The following is a 20,090-nucleotide window of genomic DNA, read 5'->3' as shown; positions in this document are numbered from 1 at the left end:
AAAATAAAAAGAATTGTGAGATAAATGTGCTTTTATCACAACCAGTATTGTCACAATATTTGGAAATAATATTGCAATATCATTCTTTAACGGTATGCATTCCCGATAATTTTGATGCCATCCATGCTGATTCAGTTGATTTTTTTTTCTCCATGTCAGACAAGGAAACAATGCATTTGATGTGTGGCCCCACCAGTACATCTGCATGTGGGGCCACAACCTAACTGAAATGTTGTGAATTAGAAGCTGACAAATCCATCATCCTAAACACTTAAACACCTCTGCTCTTTCTCATAGAAATCATTTGAAGAAAGTAATAAACGAATTGTGTCACTATCCTAGCGTCTAACTAACAATACCCAGGTCTTTTGACCTAACTCATACAGTTTAAAACCAAATCTACAAAATACTAAGAAATCATATGTAAACTTGGTTTGTGGTGGAGAGTTGTGGCAGCAAAAGCAGCAGAAGAAGCAAATCCAAGACATGAGGCCCATCTACACTGCCATGACTTAGCAGTGACCATAGTGGCCTTGTGTCGAGGTGATTTATCTCCTTTATGTACCAGTGTAGCTGCATCCCAGTGCTGTCTCATAGAGTTGTTTAAGGCTGCAGCTGTGGGTGTGGTGTAGTCTTTGATAAACTGGGTAGAATCGTCATAGTAAAATACTAGTTGTAAACAGAGAGTGGTGAGAGCACAGGAAGGCATCTTAAGGTTAAGGAAAATAGGAGGCACACTTTAGCAGTGTCAAATTTACCTTCTCTCTAAAAAAGGTTTTCCAAATTTTCTGCAATCCAGCTAAGATTATTATTCAAATTAAAGAAGGCTTAAAAACATTCTGAAATGAAAACCTATCATCTGCTTTACACAGTTGGTCCTTAAGAAAAAGGAAACAATTTTCACTTTAAAAGGATCTTAATTCTTTTGGATAATTTGGAACGTCTCTAAGCAGTAACCAGGTGGTACAAAAACTGCAGCTCCAGCGTTAATATCTATTCAGCCACATTTCAACATAATGCCAGGATTAACAATAATGCTAAAGATCTTCATTATAAAAAGGTTTTTGAAGTGTTTAGTTTCTGGTTTATATTCAAGAAATGTTTTGAACTCGTCCCGTGACTATAAACAGCTCTGGTTCCAGATGTGATGGAAAACGTGCAGAAATTGTTCCAGCTGACTTGTAAAAAGACTGAGCATTTATACTGGTAAGACTTTAAAGTTAATTTGTAAAGAAACTGAATTAGCCGAACTAGACAGAATACCACATGTATCCTGGCTTGCATCTGAGACTAAAAGTGAAAAACTGTAAAAACAAAACCTTTGGCCTCAGATGCAAGCTCTGATCCATGGGATTTTGTCTAGTTGAAATCACAACCTTCAGATTGTTTTTTTTGTGTTTTATGTGACAGACCGTCAAAAATAGTGCATATTCATAAAGTGAAAGGCACAAAGTTTTAAATTTGTATTCATGTAGATTTTATTTTTAAAATGCCTTGCATTTATATTTAGCTCAGCTCTGCTAATGCTTTTCAGAGCCTCGTATCACTGCACTTAAACCTGCAAACCTGCAACTGGCATGTCCTTACCAGTTTTGAACAAGTAGAGACAGTTGTTGTTTTTTTTGCCACTTATTTGACAGAGAGAGTCAATGCAGAGCAGTTTTTAAGTGTTGCCACAGATTCGTAATGGAATTTTGATCTGGACTTTGACTGGCCTATTTCAAAACAAGCACATGCTCTAATATATTCTAGTGTAGCTCTGTCTGTATGTTTATGGTTGTTTCCTTGCATTTCCCTCACTCTCAAGTCTTTTTCAGCCTAATAGGTTTTCTTCTAAACCTAGCCTTTTTGGAGCTAAATCCTTCTTTCATTGATCATCTTCCCCATCCCTACTCAAGAAACGCATCTCCGGAGCATAACACTGTCACCAACATGTTTCACTGTGGTTGATATGCTAAGGTACTGAGAAAAGTTGTGATTTTTTGTTTTGTTTTATTTGATCAGAAAATTCTTCCACTTGTTTGCTGTGTCCTTATATAGCTTATGGCATTGCTTGTAGAGTTCACAGCTAGTAGTTGACCCGTCAATTAATGATGGAGTTTGACATCCTAACCCCGCATTAAACTTCTGCACAACTTTATTCCTGACCTCTCTGCTGTTTTCCTTGCTCTTCATGTTGCTGCTCACCAATGTTCTCTAACAGTCCTTAGCAGCCCTAGCTTCTGACCATTGACGGTTGGACTGTATGTTATTTAGGCGTCAAATGAAATGCTTTAAAATTCTTGGATGTAACGACAGATGACAGTGATCAGATCAAAGGATATAAATACTGCTCTAGATTTATTTTCTACTCCATACGTCAAGGGTTGCAATAACTTCCAGAGCAGCTCCACTAACATATTGACAGATTTCACATAAAATTAAAGCACCACCAACCTCCAGATCCCAAAGTAGGAGACCGACATCTGAGGGTGTCAAATGGAAAGCAGGTAAAACATTAACTTTTGTTCTGCTGACAAGATACTGCCACTGCTTCCTTATTAGTGGAAACAGGGGAAAGCTTGGGACCAGATGTCGCTCGCTAATTGAGGAAAAGAGTTCGGCCGTTACCTCGGTAACCCAGAAATCAGCACCCGTGCTCCTCTGACCAATCAGACTGAAGACATTGCCGTTCAGAGAGAGATACAACATCAGCCTGAGCAGCTGTGATGTTAAGCAGGACTGCTTTTTTCAAAATACCTTCTTTTTCTTTTAAGAAGAATGCATTTTTCTAAAGTGACAGGACATCTATTTGGAGAACTTCACAAGAACTACTTAACATAGAAATTCAATCTTCCTCTTTTTTTTTAAAGTACTTTTATGTTTTTTCTGAGCTTGAGCACCAGCATTTTTGTCTTTTTCTGGTGCGGTGGTGGGGAGGGGGGTTAATGGCGTGCTTTCATCTGGCTCGGGTCAAAGTGAACTGGACAGCACTTTTAATTTTGGCCCACTTCACATACCTGCTGATCGGGGCCATCATCTTCCAGATTCTGGAAAGAGAAGCCGAGAGCAACAACAGAAACCACTTCCAGCTAGAGAAACTACATTTTCTGGCTAATTACACCTGCTTGGATGGTCCTGCCTTGGAGAAGTTTGTCCAGGTTTCTATTTTTTTTTTCTTATTAATCTGAAATATTTCTTTAGACTAGGAGAGGTTAAAATGCATGGTTTTAGAGTTATTTTCCACTTTGTGGTTGACAAAAGCTTCAGTCTTATACAAATAAAACTAATTCATTATGTCAATATTTGGTGCATTTGGTTTGTAAAGCTGAAAAATCAATTTTATTATTAGGTCAGGCTTACCGCAATAAATGGTTTTACAGTAACTGGTTTGAAAGATCAATAAATGTGTCGTAATTTATAACATTTGACAAAATCATTACCCTGGTGACCTTAAAAAGTTTTCTTAAAGTGATTTAATTCAAGGATTTAAATGGGGTTGTCCTCATAAAAAGATCTGTTAAAATTAATTTTAAAAATGATTACAGTAAAATATGTTCATTTCCAATCTATTGGCTTATCTTTATTAATCTTGATAATGATGGCAATGATGTAGTTTTTTTTATTATTATTGTGATTGTTTTACCTTTTTTTACCTGTTTAGTTTTATTTAGATTTTTTTGGTTTTATATAATCTGTTTTTAATATTACTAGTCATTGGTTACCTTTTAAAAATGTATTATGAAATTTCTAATTTATTCCCTATAACTTGAATTAAACAAAATATATTTTTTTACCTTTCAGTTGTGTAAGTCTTGCTGATTGAACAATAACATTTCAATACTGCCAAGTCTGATGTAATTTACCCTGACAAATATGGGGTTACCTAACATTAAATCAGAAAAACTGTGAAAATATTTTACCTGATTCAGCTAAATCATTACTTAATTCTAAAAAAAACTTCATGTAAAACTCATTGTAGATTTAAAAAAAAGAAAAATCTGTTTTAGCTGCACAACCTTCCAAACCCAAGTTTGGTTATGCAAGAATATTTCTGTTCAAGCCTATCAATCATTGCTGATTTGTGTCTTAATGTGCATTTTACTCTGTCTGCAGGTGATTTTATATGCCTGGGAAAAGGGAGTGAACCCCTCAGGCAACTCAACCAACCCCAGTAACTGGGATTTCAGCAGCTCCTTCTTTTTTGCAGGCACAGTCGTCACAACCATTGGTAGATTGATGTTTTACCCTTTCAGCTCCAGTTGTTGTAAAATATGATGCTTCATTACATCTTACTTGTCTGGTTCACAGGTTACGGAAACCTCTCCCCGAGCACTGTGTCCGGTCAGGTGTTTTGTGTGTTTTATGCACTCTGTGGTATTCCTCTGAACCTGGCTTTCCTGAAACAAATGGGCAAGTGTCTGACCATTCATCTGGGTCGACTAGAGACAGGAATGGTGGCGGTTGTTCCTCACAAGGTTCTGACATGGTTCTCTTTATTCTGCAATGCAGCGTATAACTGATGGTCGCATATATTGGCTAAATAAAGAGGGTTTTTTTACTGTCCCAGAAAGCCGTGGAAGCCCTGGCAGTCAGTTTGTTCTTCATCACCGGCAGCATGCTGTTTCTCGTCATCCCTCCTCTTCTGTTCAGTTATGTGGAAAGCTGGACGTTTGGAGAGGCCTTCTACTTTGCCTTCATTACCCTCAGCACCATTGGTTTTGGAGATTATGTAGTAGGTGAGTAGAGACCACAATCAAACCACTAATGTGCTAGAAAGGCTGCAACAGTCACTTCTGTCTATCTAAAGCTCCCAGGTCTCATTCTGTTGTATAAGTCAGTGAGGCGTTGGAAGATTAATGTGCGCTCTGAACTCAGATAAACTCATTTAACATGTTCTTACATGTTTCTGCTTAAAGGCACCGACCCAGGGAAGGAGTACATCTCCCTGTACCGCTGCCTTGCAGGCATTTGGATCATCTTCGCGCTTGCTTGGCTCGCGCTTATCCTCAACATGGGAGTGAGGATCATGGAGAACCTGGTTATCCTGACTCACCCAGGTTTTAAGAAGCATGAAGAAGAGGATGAGGACGTTTCCTCCAGTAAATTAGAAGTCACATCAAAGATCTGACAATGGACTTTAAAATTCTTTCAAGTAATATTATTCTGCTGGTTAATACTTTATTTAATCCTTTTTTCTCTCTCTCTCTAATATCTCTCTTAATACAAGACGAGGCAACAACAGTTTTAATACATACATATATTGGGGATATATTGTGTTCTACCTCAGTGTGAAAGCCTGCTTGATCAGGAATCATCTGTTTTTTCCATTCTATGATTGGTGTTTATCTTTTCCTTGTTCTCTTCTGATTCCCACCCGTATGATTAGATGTTCAAACAGGAAGCTCATATCTGGGCTGTTATTTCACGACACCCTGTCACATGGCGTGTGGGGGTGTGCGTGGGGCGGTGTGTGTGCGTGTGTTTTGTGTGTGTTCATTGATGTCAGTCCACATCTGTGCTTGTGTGCTGACGGGAGACTCTAGTGACTTGAGCACGGACGGCTATCTTAAACCAACACATTAATCAAGATGGTGATGCGAGGTGGAAAAAAGAGGATGGCCCTCACCTGACACTGCCTTATGTTTTTCAGAAGACAAAATTAAAAACACCAAATACGCATATCTGACATTCATTCAAGATGCCGTGCAAAGGAGCTCATACATCTGGACTTTTTCCACAATTTGTCACGTTGCAATCACAAATTTTTATGTTTTTGTTCCTATTGTATTTGACCAACATTAAAGTATTGCACAATGATGGAGTGGAAGGAAGAGGATGTAGGGTTTATTAGCAATAAAAATCTTAAATATGTCGCATCCATATGTCTTCATTCCTGATGAATCAATACTTTTCAATACAACCTTTCAATGCATTGCAGCAAACTGGTTTAGGCTTTTAAGGTGCATCGCTATCAGCTTTGCAAAACAAGAGACCGAAATGAACAGCTAGATATATTCCATGATTAAATCACATACTGATAGACTCTGTTTACTTATTCTGGGACTTCCGAAGACAATTGATGGTGCTATTTTTTATTAAGGGGTATCATTTTGAAAGAGATTGTGTTATCACATAAAATCTCAAACTTCCCATTAAAGATTTTAGTTCTAAGCTGACAAAATGTGAGAAACTTTAAAGCGATGTGCATATGTTAGTTTTTCCAAGACATTGTACATTTCTACTTGTGCTGCCTTATCTCCCTTATCTTACTTTGCTCCTCTGGATTTGCATGTCAGGTCAGTGAAGTGATTGAAACAGTAGTGCTCTGGAAAGGTTCATTTGCCTGTGATGTGAGTCCGCCAGGTAAACCCTCTCTACTCTTTGCACCTGACTGCAGAGGCTGAGACTCCGAGCTAAAACTGGACGTCAACGTTCGGACTGCCTGGCCAACATGGGAGTGAAGGAGATGTTAAATCTGGCGCGGGTGCCATCCATTCTCATGCTTGGTGTGATTTATGTGGCCTACGTGCTGATTGGTGGCGTGATTTTCTGGAAACTGGAAGGAGATCTTGGAGGGAAGGATCTCTCCAAGTTGCTCCTTAACAAACAGAGGCTGCTAATGACGTACAGCTGCCTGAACCAAGAAGGTCTAGAGGAAGTGGCTCAGGTAAGGTACTCAGAAGTCTTAATATGATTAAATGGATTAGTTAGAGTAACATAAAGTATAACATAGACGTGTAAACTCCTAATTGATACATACATGGATAAATCAGTCAAGATCACTTGTCCTTTTAGATATCTCTGCACTCATAATGGATCACAACCTAATGTAATTCTATAAAAAGTAATAAACTTTTACACTTTTGTGTCATTTGCTTAGTAGATTTTAAAATGTAGCTAAGTCTGTATGTGATTCTTAAATTTTGATTACATTTAATGCAGAGAAACCCTCACCATGACTTGACAATCATTTTAAAAACTCAAACAGAAAACCAAAATTAAAAAATAAATAATTTTTATATTTTGCCATCACATTTTAATTTTATATAAATTGCATTTGGGTGACCTTTAAACTCTCTGGAAGCCTTCAACAAGAAACCTCCATTCTATCATTAACCATACATGGAATTAAGAGGAGATATTTTTGCTCACAAAAGAATACAACTTATGAATCATAAACACCCTACCATCAAACATGCTATGATGTGCATCAGATGATCAGAAAGACAGCAAAAATGTAAACAATTGGCTCCATGTTTAGATGGTTTTGGGACAGAAGAATCTGGGTAAAACCATCCAGGCTGTTCTTAGTATTTGTGATGATGCTGTGGAGCATCACAGTTTATTAGTAACCTGCAAGTGAGTGAAGGTCCTATTGATGCAAAAGCAAATTGGAATCCACTATGTTCCTGCATATATTGATAGTCTTGGTTACTATACAGTAATGAGGTTATTATAAAGACACATAGAGACACACAGCCGCACAGTAATTCAGCCCTGATCAGGTGTTTTGTGCTTTTACATCCGAGAGCACATTAAAGGTGTGTTTGGGAATGTGGTCATAAAAAAACTGGGGTGTCATGAAATATTATCTCTTCTAAACAAATGTAGCTACTTTACTCGTTAGTCCTGAATCCTAAAATCTTAACTGATGTTCTCTCTGCAGAACTGCTAATCCAATTTTTCTATGATGGTGCTCCAGTTTAGACTTGTCAGCTACATTTATCTTGGTGTCTTGTCTGTGGGTAAAGAGATCAAAACTGAATCTTAGTTTTCAGTAATGATCTAGATTTACTTTGGGTACACGTTCAAAGAACACTTAAAGAATCATCAACTTGGGCTTCATTTTAACGACAAGTGCACCCTTGAACAGCACAATAGATACTGGAGTTTCAGAGACACAAGTGTGTGATTACTGAAACAGACAAAAAGACGACTTACCTAAGCTGCAAACCAGTTACTTCAAATAATACAGCTCATGACTTATGGTTAGCTATTCAAGCAATTTCTGTAACTTCTGTCTTAATCAATCGCTCAGTACCACTATCAGGAGTAAGGTGGTGACACATTCAACCATTAGGCAACTTTTTCACCTTCTGAGCCATGTTTGGTTCAGCAGGATTCTTCTTTTTAACTTAGTTAAGTTACAAACTCTTGACCAGATTCAGCAAAAAGAACTGCTGGTTTTCCTGAAAACCTACAAAAGTTGATATTTTCATTTGGCATGGGGATAGAAGCTAGAACTAACATGTAGAGGGATGCCTAAACTACACTGAAACAAGTGGTTACAGATATTTGGCTTATAACTTATTAAACATCACAATGCAGGTTAAGTAGGACAGTACACCACTAATACATGAAGTAAGAAAGACTTCGCAAAGGAGATAAATCCACATTGCAGAAAAGTGATACTTTAAATACTTAAGCCAGTTTGAAAAAACACAGACACTGAGTTAGGTGTTTATGATCCAGCAGAATGCAAAGCAGGTGTCCAGTCCCTTCATCTAATAAATCATTAAAATACCCATTAGCTTTACTCAATTGAATCCCAATGGGGTGATTCATCCTGTGAAATACAAAATAAACTTAAAGGAACATGACAAAAATATTAGAGAAAAATTTTTTACATCCTATTTCTAAGGTATGAGGATACCACACACATCAGTATTTATGTGGACAGTGGAATAATTTGTTTTAATATAATTCATAACAGAGTTGAATGTTGAATCAATTAAAGGAAATGTCTTCATAGGAAAATTTAGAATTTATTAGTGTCAAAAATAGGTTTTTGTTAAGCTAAAATAAATCTCACATAAAATTTTGAATTTTCCTTTGAGCCTTTTAAAAATTTGGTAAAATGAAGAAGAAATTTGCAATAGAAGTTCGGGAGTGGGCAGGGATTTTTCAAACATGACTGATTTGATATCAAATCTAAGCAACAAAGAAAGGGGAAAAAAAGCATGTAATAACAAGCAGGCAACCCCTTTTTCATGCAAATAGCTTGTGGAAACTTTTAACTCTGCTTTGCTTACATGATTCCAACCTGCAAGATGTTGATTGGCCACAAATGTTCTCAGTGTTCTGTTAAGAGAACCACAGGATTTATTAAAACACCTAAGAAGCACACGTAATATTGACGTCTGTTCAAATTTATGTTAGAACGTGAAACTATTGACCAGGTGAATGTTCTGCCACTCAGTAATAGAACGATTATTTGCATTGTATTAAAGCAAATCCAGCTAAATTTGTAAAGAGAAAGAACAAAAGTCCAAGATTTAAGTTAACTCCCTGCGTATTTACTTGTAAAGCCACTGGTGTGTGAATAAAACAACCTTTACATTGCTTGACAGAAAGTGTTGCAAACTTTGAGCCTGTTATTTGCAGTATTTTTAATATCTCACCTTGGTGCTGAACTCTGAACACAGAGGTGAGAAGATATTCTACTGTGGAATGCTGACTGCAATGATTTATTGACCAGAATAGCTCCAAGGTGTTCTAAAAGTAGAATAGATTACTGTGAACAGGAGTCAAATGTGGTTAATAAAGTCTGTTTATATTGATAAATGTAAACCGTAGAAAAATTCAGCTTTCCCTTTTTTTCTCTTTTAGGTTGTTCGAGATGCATCAAAGACTGGTCTGAGTTTGAAAGGCAACCAAACCGCAGACGGCTTCTGGAAATTCACCAGCTCGGCTGTGTTTGCTGCCACTGTGGTCACAACTATAGGTCAGCGTCACATATTTTTACACACTTCCTGTGAAGTATGACCTGCTGAGAATGATAACCTGTCCAGTTATATATCAACCTAATTTTGAAAATGATATCTAATCTCAAAAGAAGGTAATTATGATAAACAATGTGTCTAGATGATGTTTGGCTCACTCTGTCAAGACTATTAGCTTCCTGAGTACAGCTAGGGTAGTAGTTAAAGGCTAGACCAGCTACGCACTGGTATTCTAACATATTATTTTATTTATTATTTCTACTGTTTACTTCTATTTACTCTCATAGTCAAAATCTCGCAATTTAGTGTCTTAATCTCCTGCTAAAGAGGATTATCCAACAGATGTAGAAAAGGAACTCAAGTCATACTTATAGGTACATTTACAGGAACAGTTTCCATAGGATTTGAATTTATTAAGTTAGCAGCTGTCCAAATGGACTAAAAAACTGATCATCAGTCTGGACATCTCAATAAAACCAGTTTTGGTTTAATTTTCTACTGTAGAACACAAACAAAATGGGTGTCAGCACTGTACCAAGGTGAAAAGACGGCAGTAAAATAATCTTCAAGAATGTGAGAAGCCTGGTGTCTATTTACAACGGTTCTAGGACTTTTTCGAACCAGTTTAGAGTTTGCCATTCAAGATTATTCTCAAGCAGAAAAAAATATCCCAGTCCTTTGAAAAGTATTAACATGGCTTAGCTCAGCAATACCTAAACTGGTCCTAAAATACCCCAAAATGCCCTGCATGTTTAAGATGTGTCTCAGTTCAAGCAGGCCTTGTTCCAATGATTGCATGACCTCCTCTGCAATCACCCATTCATCTAAGTCAGGTGTTTGGAAGAAAGGGGACACCTTTGCCAACCGCCAATAAATTTCAAGAAGAAGAATAAAGGGACACCTAGAACATGCAGGACAGGGATACTTGAGGACCAGGTTTGGGAACAATTTTTGCCATGAATGTCAACACTGGTAAATAAATGGCACCATGCAGACCCAGGAACACAGCAGAGGGGTCAGGGATAATGTTGTGGAGGAGGTTGAAACAGGGCTACATTATAAAACAATATCCCAAACTTTGAACATCTCACAGAGCGCTGTTCAATCCATTATCCAAAAATGGAAGAAGTATGTCATAATTGCAAGCCTTCCAAGAAAATGGCAATCCACTTAAAATTAAAGGCTTTGTGTTGGCCTGTTCCAAAATGTGTCAGTGAAATATATTGTACTTTGTGGTCATAACATGACAAAATAAAAAAGTTCAAGGAACATTTATAGTTTTGTAAAGTATTAAAGGACACTGTCTTCCCAAGAACGAACCACCCAGCAAATTCACTCCAAGGTCAGACTTTGCAAAACTCAGAGTAATGTCTGAAGCCCAGTAGCTCCACCAGCATGTTAAATGAGACCAGATGTCTGGCCATAGTACACACCTAGTGCCATGTACTAAGGACGATGTTGGGGTGCTGGTGGTATGGTCTTGGTACATGATGTCAGTCTGTAGGGTAATGCTATTTTTAATTATTCATATTTACAAAGATAAAGCTAAAGCAGTTCATCTGCCATCAAACAACGAGATATTATAATGCTTTTATTTTAACAGGTTATGGAAACATGAGCCCCAGCTCAACAGCTGGTCAGATCTTCTGCGTCTTCTTTGCACTCTTTGGGATTCCTCTCAACGTAGTGGTGCTCAACAGAGTGGGCAAGTACATGCTCGCATTGGAGAGAAATGTCTCAGACTTCCTAGAAGGCAAATCTGGACGAAAGGTAAGCAAGTGATGAGGACGAAATAAGCATTTTTTTTGTTTTGTTTTGTTCTTTGGAGTGTGACCAACATCACTGTTCTCTCTTTCCCTGGTGAAACTGCAGAGGTGCACACGGTTTTTTGTCCACCTGTTTTGCTTCATCTGTGGCACCGTCCTGTTCTTCATCATGCCCATGCTTGTGTTCCAGCAGCAAGAGGGCTGGACCTACTCCCAGGCCATCTACTACTGCTTCATCACACTCAGCACCATTGGTTTTGGGGATTTTGTAGCAGGTACAGCATAGCCCAAAATCCCAAACATCCACTGACTGTTTTAACTTTTATTCTTGATTGTCACAAAGACACAATTCTTTGGTGTGCTTTCCAGATAGTAATCCAGACAAAGACTACCCTGACTGGTATAGCGTCCTCATGGCCTCGTGGATCTTTTTTGGCCTGGCCTGGCTCGCTCTGCTCATCAACCACTCCATTGACATCCTGGAGCGGCTTAACTCCCTCCTCAAAAAAGGCTGCTGTGGTGAGAAGACTCTGGAAGAGTCTGAGAGTGCAGACAACAACAATCCCGACACTCAAATGGAGGATGATGATGAGATCAAGAAGCCTCCGATAACTGAGTAATCTACAACAACAAGGTGAAGGTTTTAGTGAGTCAATTACACGACCATTAGCCCTGTATTTAGGATGTTTGAACTGGTGACAGGCCGTGAGTACATGTGATATCAGGCTGTAAATGCTGTAAATCTTCATAATCACCAGTTCATTAGCATGTGACTGATCAAAGGTTGTGAAGTTCTGATAAGTGGCCAGCGAGCCGAATAAGAAAGCGACATGTCTCATGTTCCACAGAGGAGATACAGTTTGTGTTTGTAGTTTGCGTAGTACGTGTCACTTTTACAAATTTCCAGAGATGCAGCAAATAGTCATACATGAATCTGTGTAAAAATAATAAGGATCTATATAATTAAAAACCATGTTTCATTAAGAAGTAATCATCCTATTTTGTTATTCTCTTAAACACTTAAGGGAACCACTTTTACTGGTTTTATCAGCAGGAAAATAGCTATATGAATGCAGCGCCAGGCAGGAGGAAGAAAAGTGCAGTCAGTAGCAATTCTTGTATTAATTCTTGTATAAATACTGCAATTAGTTATTCCCTCCTTTGCGCTCACAGGGATGAGAGAAGAGATCTTCAATATATTCTTAAAAAAAGGAAGAATCTAATTCTATTTTTTATAGTTTGCACGAATCCAAACTTTTTATTTTGTTTTTTTCATTCTTTCTTTAGGTTTTTAAGAAAGTGAAAACGTTCATATATACACACAAAAGAGGACAGTGTACAAAAACAAAGAGCAAGCTAGAATTTCTTGAAAATTTAGAGATCACTTTCTTTTTCTTTCAACAGCATCCATTTTTGCACTCAAATTCTCACATTTTTATTATAGGTAAAATATATATATTTTTCAATAAAGTAGATTTCTGATTTTGGTTTTGGGTGGACAGTTTTTAACCAACATTCTTTTGAAGAAATAAATATGTTTTATGTCATTGGTCTTTGGGTTGTTATGGGTTTTAGTGTTACCCTTCTGACTGGGTGTTCCTCGTCTTTTTTAAACATGCCATTGTTGAACGAAAACTTAAATAACCCCAACTTGGATCCAATCTTACATAAAACCTATAGGCCTATTTCCAAACCCCCTTTTATGTCAAAGCTTTTTGAAAAGGCTTTTGCTGCCCAATTTACAGCCTACTGGGAAAAAAATGTCATTTATGGCTGGGTTTCATGGAATTCCTCTGGGCTCCATGTGGGGACCTATTGCTTTTTCATGTCATTAAGCACCTTAGTAATGTTTATTATGTTGTTACACATCTGCATCAGAACTCAAGGAGATTGATCTTTCCAAGCTGGTGTCACCCAGACTGTGGAAATACACTGCCTATGTAGTTTGGACTCTGTTGATACATTTAAAAACCAGCTAAAATATTTTTATTAAAACTTTTAGTGGGTTTTTGTGAAATGTGAAATGCATTTTTGACTGTGTTGTGGGTTTTTTTTGTCAGCATTATACATTGTATGTTCTTGGGCTACTCTTTTTGTAAATCACTTTGTGACATCTGTATGGGAACTCGTGCTATATAAATGAATTTTTATTTACTTTACTCACTTGCTTTTAAAGAAGTACTGGTATTATCCCCAGGTACCAAACAGAGATCCCTGTAGACTGTACAACTTGAGGTGGATTCACAGAGCCTAATAACATCTTTACAAAAAGACTGAAGTTCAGGAAGTTTGGAAAAGAATATGTAAACAGTCTAGGCCATTTTATATTTTACAGTTTTCATGCTTGTCTCAAATCAAGGTTTTTTAGATAGCCTTGATACAAAAACAACATTGTAAATGCTCCTAGTTTGTCATTTCACAAACATAAATAAAAGGTTCCACAAAGATGAAGCTGTGACAAAAGTGATTCTTGTTCAAATAACTTTTTGTCTTAAAAATCCTGTAGAGAAATTATATTGTGCTTCTGTTACAGAAGTAGGTCAAAGCACAGTGGAAACCTCCATTGACTCTGTCTGTAGTTCAAACTCATCAGCTGCCAGCTCCAAGGCACTTGGCAGCTGACAGTCTTTGGCACATTGGGGTTATAAAACAGGCTCATTCAAATTAAACATTCAAATCTAACCTAAAATCTAGAGATTGAAATATGAGATAAATGGTTATGTTGCATAATATGATTAATGACTCTCCGAGAGCAGGTCATGTGTGTAGTTTTGCATTAACAATCTTATATTTGCTTAAAAACATTTGAAATAGATTGTATTGTTTTAAAGACAGGTTGGAGTTAACAATATAAAGAAGACATCTTAAAATAAAAAAATGTGTGTTATCTGCATCTTTATTATTTTATCATATTAACATTATATTAACGCAACAACTTATTTCTCACTTTAGTCTACTGCTGGTGTCAAGTGCAAAATCAAATATTAGAACGCATATGCATACTTGAGAAAAGACCTCATCAGATAACATGGTTTTAAAAAGAAGTCACAACTAAGAAATAACCATTTTTAAAATGTGCAAAATCTGTTTACATTTCTTTTTATGTGTTTCTGTGCAAGGCTTATTGTGCATGACATCTGCATGTTATTTACTTAGAGATTTCTGTCCAATGTGGTTACAGTAGCATATTGTCACCTTCCTAAGATAATGGCCTAAGTCATTGTTTTGCCAAATTATTTATTTATTTATTTATTTATTCATTATTATTATTATTATTATTATTATTAGTGTTATTATTATTATTATTATTATTATTATTATTATTATTATTGCCTACAACAGCTTTTGTAAAGAAAAAAATGACATAGTAGGTCACTATTTTTGGAGGTGACGATTTGTAAGATCAGGTTTGTGCAATACATTTGTGCTGAAGTTGCCTTGGTAACCACGAGATGGCAGTGCAGAGCAAGCATAGTAGAAATACATCAAGGCAACGAAGTAAACACAGAATGTACTTTGAATAACACAAATTTACGCTATTAATAATGTCTCCACAGCCGATATAATTTTACAGCAATAAAATGTATATATTTAGCCAAAATGTGACCTGATGCAAGTTTTTCTGACTATTACGCCATTGGCTCAAAGTCTAGAGAGGAAGAGTGGTGCGACCGCTTGTGCTTTGGCACTCTAGTTAGAAATGCAAACGCGTCTTGAGGCTCATATATCAGAAAGCCAGGCTTCTCTGAGATGGAGTAAATAGCAAAGACAGACGGAAAGCAGCAGGGGCGGAAACTGAGAACGTGTTAGACAGATGGACAGGAAGGAAAGACACATTAAGTTGGTGGAAAAAGTGTGGAAATATCTAAGGGGAAAGTGTAAGATTCCAGACTGCAAAATAAGGCAGTTAAGTTCTTTTTCTATTCCCTGTGGGGGTTGTGAAAATACTGGAGAAGGGGGGGGGGGGGGGGGGGGGGGGGGGGGGGGGGCGGTAGAATGACTGAAAAAAGACTGCCATCCAGCTGAATGCCTTTCTGGACATGGTTCATTAAGAATTGTAAAGTGCAATAGACTTAACTCTGTTGTTTGCATGCATATTAACCACAATTAGAAAAAACCCCACCTAATTTCATTGTCACAGGCAAGCCTTGAATATTCTAAGCTGAATCAATGTGGTAAAGTAATTTCTTTTCTATTAATTAATTTACACAAGATAAGCTCATTACTTTAGTGATTTATTTGGTGTGACGTCACCTTGGAATTGAAGACGTCAGGTTCTCATTTTAGAAGAAAATTTGAGAGATTTTCCAAATCTTCCATGGAGTGGCTGCCATTTATAAAGTCGGGTTCTAGCTTGTTCATGGGAACCTAAGCATCTTCTGAGCACAATTTATAAAGGCAAGTGACGTGACTGCCTAAATTGCAAATGCAGTACCAGGATCTGGTGACGTGTGAATGCAGTAACCAGGTATTTATGGATTACATAGATGATAAGTTGCAGCAACTATCTGCACAAAGTGCTTCTTCTTAAAAAGAAACACATACAAGCACGGGGGGAGAAGAAAGACAGTAATGCCTATGTGTGAGCATTCCCCATGACAGCAAACACCGCATGGTGCATGACCCTTGACTTCCAGAACCCACCCATTAAGTGTCTCGCAAAACCTTTCATATCTCTGGGCTTTCTTACATGACGTCCAGTTATAACCAATAATTTCAGTGTAATTTATTGGTATTTTGTATGTGAGAACAACTCCAAGTAATTCATGGCTGTGAGGTAGAGTAGCTGGGGACTTTAATTTTAAGTTTGTGCACTGTATCACACTAAAAGAACGCTTTATGACTGGGTTGAGTACATAAAGAATATAGAAATGCTCCTAAATGCACAAAGCAATATAAGTTGCTCCTTTTCCAATAACACTCCTTTTCCAATAACATAATCACCTAGAGAGACACAGAAGATGGATTAACCTGCACAGAACAGTTTTCCTTGCACGCATACTGCTGTCAAGTTTCCTCAGCCTCATGTAACATTTCTAAAAAAAATAGGGCAATGGCAAAATACAAGTAGTTGCATGTTATATTCTGCAAGAAAGTTTATGTAAATCATATTAGCTTACACAGCACATTTTGACTAACATGGGGGGGAAATCAGCACATTCTGATGAATTCAAATAAAATTGAGATCAGTAAAACATTCCAGAATGACCACATTTCATATTCAACCCCAAAAACTGCAGAGCATGACATTGCAGAATGTCAGAAATATGACTTTGTGGTTAGTTGTAGTGAAATTTCAAATATTTTGTCTCAGGCCATATCAACGCCTTGTTAGCAGTGGTTGGTTGCATCACAACATGGCTGTGGTTAGCAGTCATTGACAAGTAAGACTCGCTGTTGCTCCAATCGTGGGGCTGAAACAGAACTGTGGACCGTATGCAGCAAAACTGTGACTGTAGTAAAAATAAAATACTGCTGAAGGGAAGTAATGATTTGTAATAGAAAATTTGAAGAATGCTACTTCATAATTTACACACATTTAGAGTGAACATTTTTTTATTTGACTCGTTTTATTCAACTTTAAAACCACCCTTCAGACTTTTCAGTAAAATCACTCAATTGCTATTTTATAAAAGCAAAGTCTGTTCTCCCAGAAACAAGTTGCAAGTCCATAGTGATATCACACAAAGGACCTGGTCAGAGTTGTTTTGCATACATTCATTTTTATTCTTGTTAATTTTGTCTCGTTAGTCACATTCTCATCAAAATTACTGCAAGGCAGATAGATTTATAATGGGCCTGATTTAGCTAGTTAGCCCCACTGGCAGGAGTGTATGAGACATGAAATATGATCAGCCAGTGGCAATTCTTGCATGAACTGACATGAAGCGAGTACAAGAATGAGACGAGAAGAGATTTGGACCATTTATGTTTGTGAAAAGAACCTACCTGTTTTGTTTGCTTGGTCTCACAAGTAGGTGCCACAAATCCCATATGTGGAACAAACTTCCAGAAAACTGCAAAACTGACTTGGCACTGATCAATATAGCCAGTGGCAATTTTAGCATGAACTGACATGAATCAATATATTTGATCAGTGGTGATTTTGATGATGGTACTTAACAAATAGTAATGTTAATTGCTTGTTTCATAATTGGTTATTGTGCTTTGTTTTTTATCATGTAAAGTACTTTGAACTGCCTTGTTGCTGAAATGTGCTATGCAAATAAACTTCACTTGTGCAACTAGTGTAAAAATAAAAATACATATTGTGATTTCATACTTGTGTCAAGCCAAAGGAAAAAAAAAGTGTTCTTTTAGGGGATTTCACAAAAAGAAGAACATTTTCAGAAATCTATAGTCATTCTTCAAGCCTCCGTTCAGTTCTGACTGTTGGTAATTTAGAATTGAAATTAGATCTGATCTAATGCAGATCAGATTTAGTTTAGTAATGAACACAAACTTCAAATTAGTTACCTTATTACCAATCAGTAGTGTATGTTCATATTTTCTTAAAGTACAGTGCTTAGAGTCTCCACAAAACAAAAGAACCTCCCTCATATTTACTGAAGACTCCATTTTTTGTTGTTTGTTTTCTTTGGCAAGAACGTGTGCCTCCCACTCGGGACACCTGTGTCCCATATTACGCATTTAAAAAGTGGCACTGTGCTCACGCATTAAGCAGAGAGAAGTTGTTGTTTTAAGATGCAGTAATGACTTAGACTTGGACAGGAAGCTAAACAGATTTGTGCCAGTTAGAGTTCTGAGGGCAATCATAGTCATCGTTATAGTTTGCAGTAGGTTCACCATCCATGTCAACGCACATCCTGGCTCGTGGGGCGTCAAAGCTGAACTCTGGCTCAAGCATCTAAGTTTAAACCCTGAAGCGGCTTATAAGTTTCAGAATTTATACAGAAATGTGTCAAAGTTTTCTCATTATACTGTACCTGTTGTGACTTAGATTCACTTCAAGAAGAATAAGCAGTTTCTCTTCACCTTCTTACTGATTAATTTTGAATAACTGTGAAAATTCAGACTTATTCAACAAGTTGTACTTGTCTTTAATATTTAATGTTTTTTTGTGTTTCTCACTGTTGCACTTTAAGGATCTTCCTGAACGAACAGAAAGACGACATTCCCATTCTGCCTCCCTAGTGTCCTGCATTCACCTGTTTTGGTGACACATACCTTTCTGCGTCAAACCTCGTCATCCTCCCCCCATTTCTCACCAAACCTCTGTTTGTGTGCATTTTTGAACCTGACAGATTGCCCAAGCTTCTTGTTTACTTTCCCTTGCGAAGCATCAGCTGCAGCTCTCAGCCGAATCCTGGCAATTACTGTAATCAGCAAAGTGACATGCTTGCGTGCAGTTACTACGGTTTGCAAATACTGTGGGAAAATATATTTATATATAAAAGCTTTGCTCTCCTCTGCGGGATCTCTTGAGCAGCCATTGAGATGTTTTTGCCTGAATGTGTTTGTCCTCTGGAGGTGGAAATTGATGAGGGTTGCCTCCTTGTCTGTGCTTTCAACTTTCTCCTTGCGTCAGTATGGGTTTTTGAAGGCATGTAAAATGGGAAAACACGTAAAACCAGGATGTTTGGCTTCAGGAAAAAAAAGAGGGGGGGGATAAGAAACCCAGAAGTGCAAAGGTCATGTTCAAACATTGGAAGCAAAACAGAGCAGACAGATAATAACTCCTGACTGAAGTGACCTGCCCAAAACACAGAAAAAGTTCACCACCCTTCTCCAAGTACTCATTAACAGCGTCAGTAGCAAAACATGTCTGTATCTATGTGTGAGGTGAAAGACTTGCAACCTATGTCAACCTATTCAATGCTTTGCAAATTAATAAACTAGTTTTGAACTGTCTTATTAGTTATATGAAGATGAAAGCCTTCCACGTCCTTGCTCAATGAGACCAGGTGTGATGGGAGCTTCCAAGATATCGATGTGTCAAAATTAAAAGCAGTAATTGGTCAAAGTTCAAAGAAGACTCCCTGCCCTGCTCTGAAAGGAGTAAACGGGAGTGATTTTGATCAGGATTCCTTCTTGTGCATGTCACAGTGGGAGAAGACTAATAACTCTTTTTGTGGATTTACTCATTCCTCTTGAAAATGTTACATTTGGTTATGTTTTAACTGCCTACTCATCACCCTTAACACTAAATTCCCATGGTAACACATGGTGTTGGCAGTGTCATGCTGTGGGGATGTTGTCCTTCAGTATGGACAGGGATGCTAGCCAGATTTGTTGAGAAGATGGATAGAGCCCAGTCCTGGGCGGACCTTAAGAAAACACTGATGTACACCAACACTATTCTACGGAGCTGGAGCTAGTTTGCAAAGAAGAATAGCCAACAGACAGACATCTTAGAAAGCAACAGAACTTGCCAACCAACCGGGTTTCCTTTGCAGTTATTATTCATAATACATTGGATTCAACATTATAAGAGCAATTATTTTTATACGTCTTTTGTTTTAGTTTTTGTTGAGTCAGACTGACTCTGATTCTTTGACTGTGTACATTCAATAAAAATAAATATTTAAAATAAAAAATTTTTAAAGGACCTCCGTGGGACTTGGAAAGCTGACATTCTCCCACTCTTCTTGACAGCAAC

At 37.5% G+C, this 20,090-nt stretch overlaps 2 protein-coding genes across 2 annotated transcripts; both read left to right on the top strand.

The window, feature by feature from the left end:
* Window positions 1–2,927: 2,927 nt before the first annotated feature.
* LOC102232964 (potassium channel subfamily K member 16-like) lies at window positions 2,928–5,852 on the top strand. Its single transcript, XM_005799168.2, has 5 exons — window positions 2,928–3,140; window positions 4,096–4,210; window positions 4,291–4,457; window positions 4,550–4,718; window positions 4,899–5,852. Exons 1-5 carry the CDS (start codon window positions 2,928–2,930, stop codon window positions 5,108–5,110), a joined length of 876 nt encoding a protein of 291 aa, XP_005799225.1. The 3' UTR covers window positions 5,111–5,852.
* A 555-nt stretch (window positions 5,853–6,407) lies between these two features.
* On the top strand, window positions 6,408–13,877 carry LOC102233227 (potassium channel subfamily K member 17-like). The gene is made up of 5 exons (XM_005799169.2): window positions 6,408–6,649; window positions 9,592–9,706; window positions 11,308–11,474; window positions 11,577–11,745; window positions 11,840–13,877. The coding sequence occupies exons 1-5, from the start codon at window positions 6,434–6,436 to the stop codon at window positions 12,088–12,090; spliced, it is 918 nt and encodes a 305-aa protein (XP_005799226.1). The 5' UTR covers window positions 6,408–6,433; the 3' UTR covers window positions 12,091–13,877.
* Window positions 13,878–20,090: the final 6,213 nt, after the last annotated feature.

The sequence above is a fragment of the Xiphophorus maculatus genome, chromosome 19 (genome assembly GCF_002775205.1).
Source record: "Xiphophorus maculatus strain JP 163 A chromosome 19, X_maculatus-5.0-male, whole genome shotgun sequence".
NCBI lineage: Eukaryota > Metazoa > Chordata > Actinopteri > Cyprinodontiformes > Poeciliidae > Xiphophorus > Xiphophorus maculatus.
The sequence above is the reverse complement of the archived record's forward strand: the minus strand, read 5'-3'. Positions and strand labels throughout refer to the sequence as shown.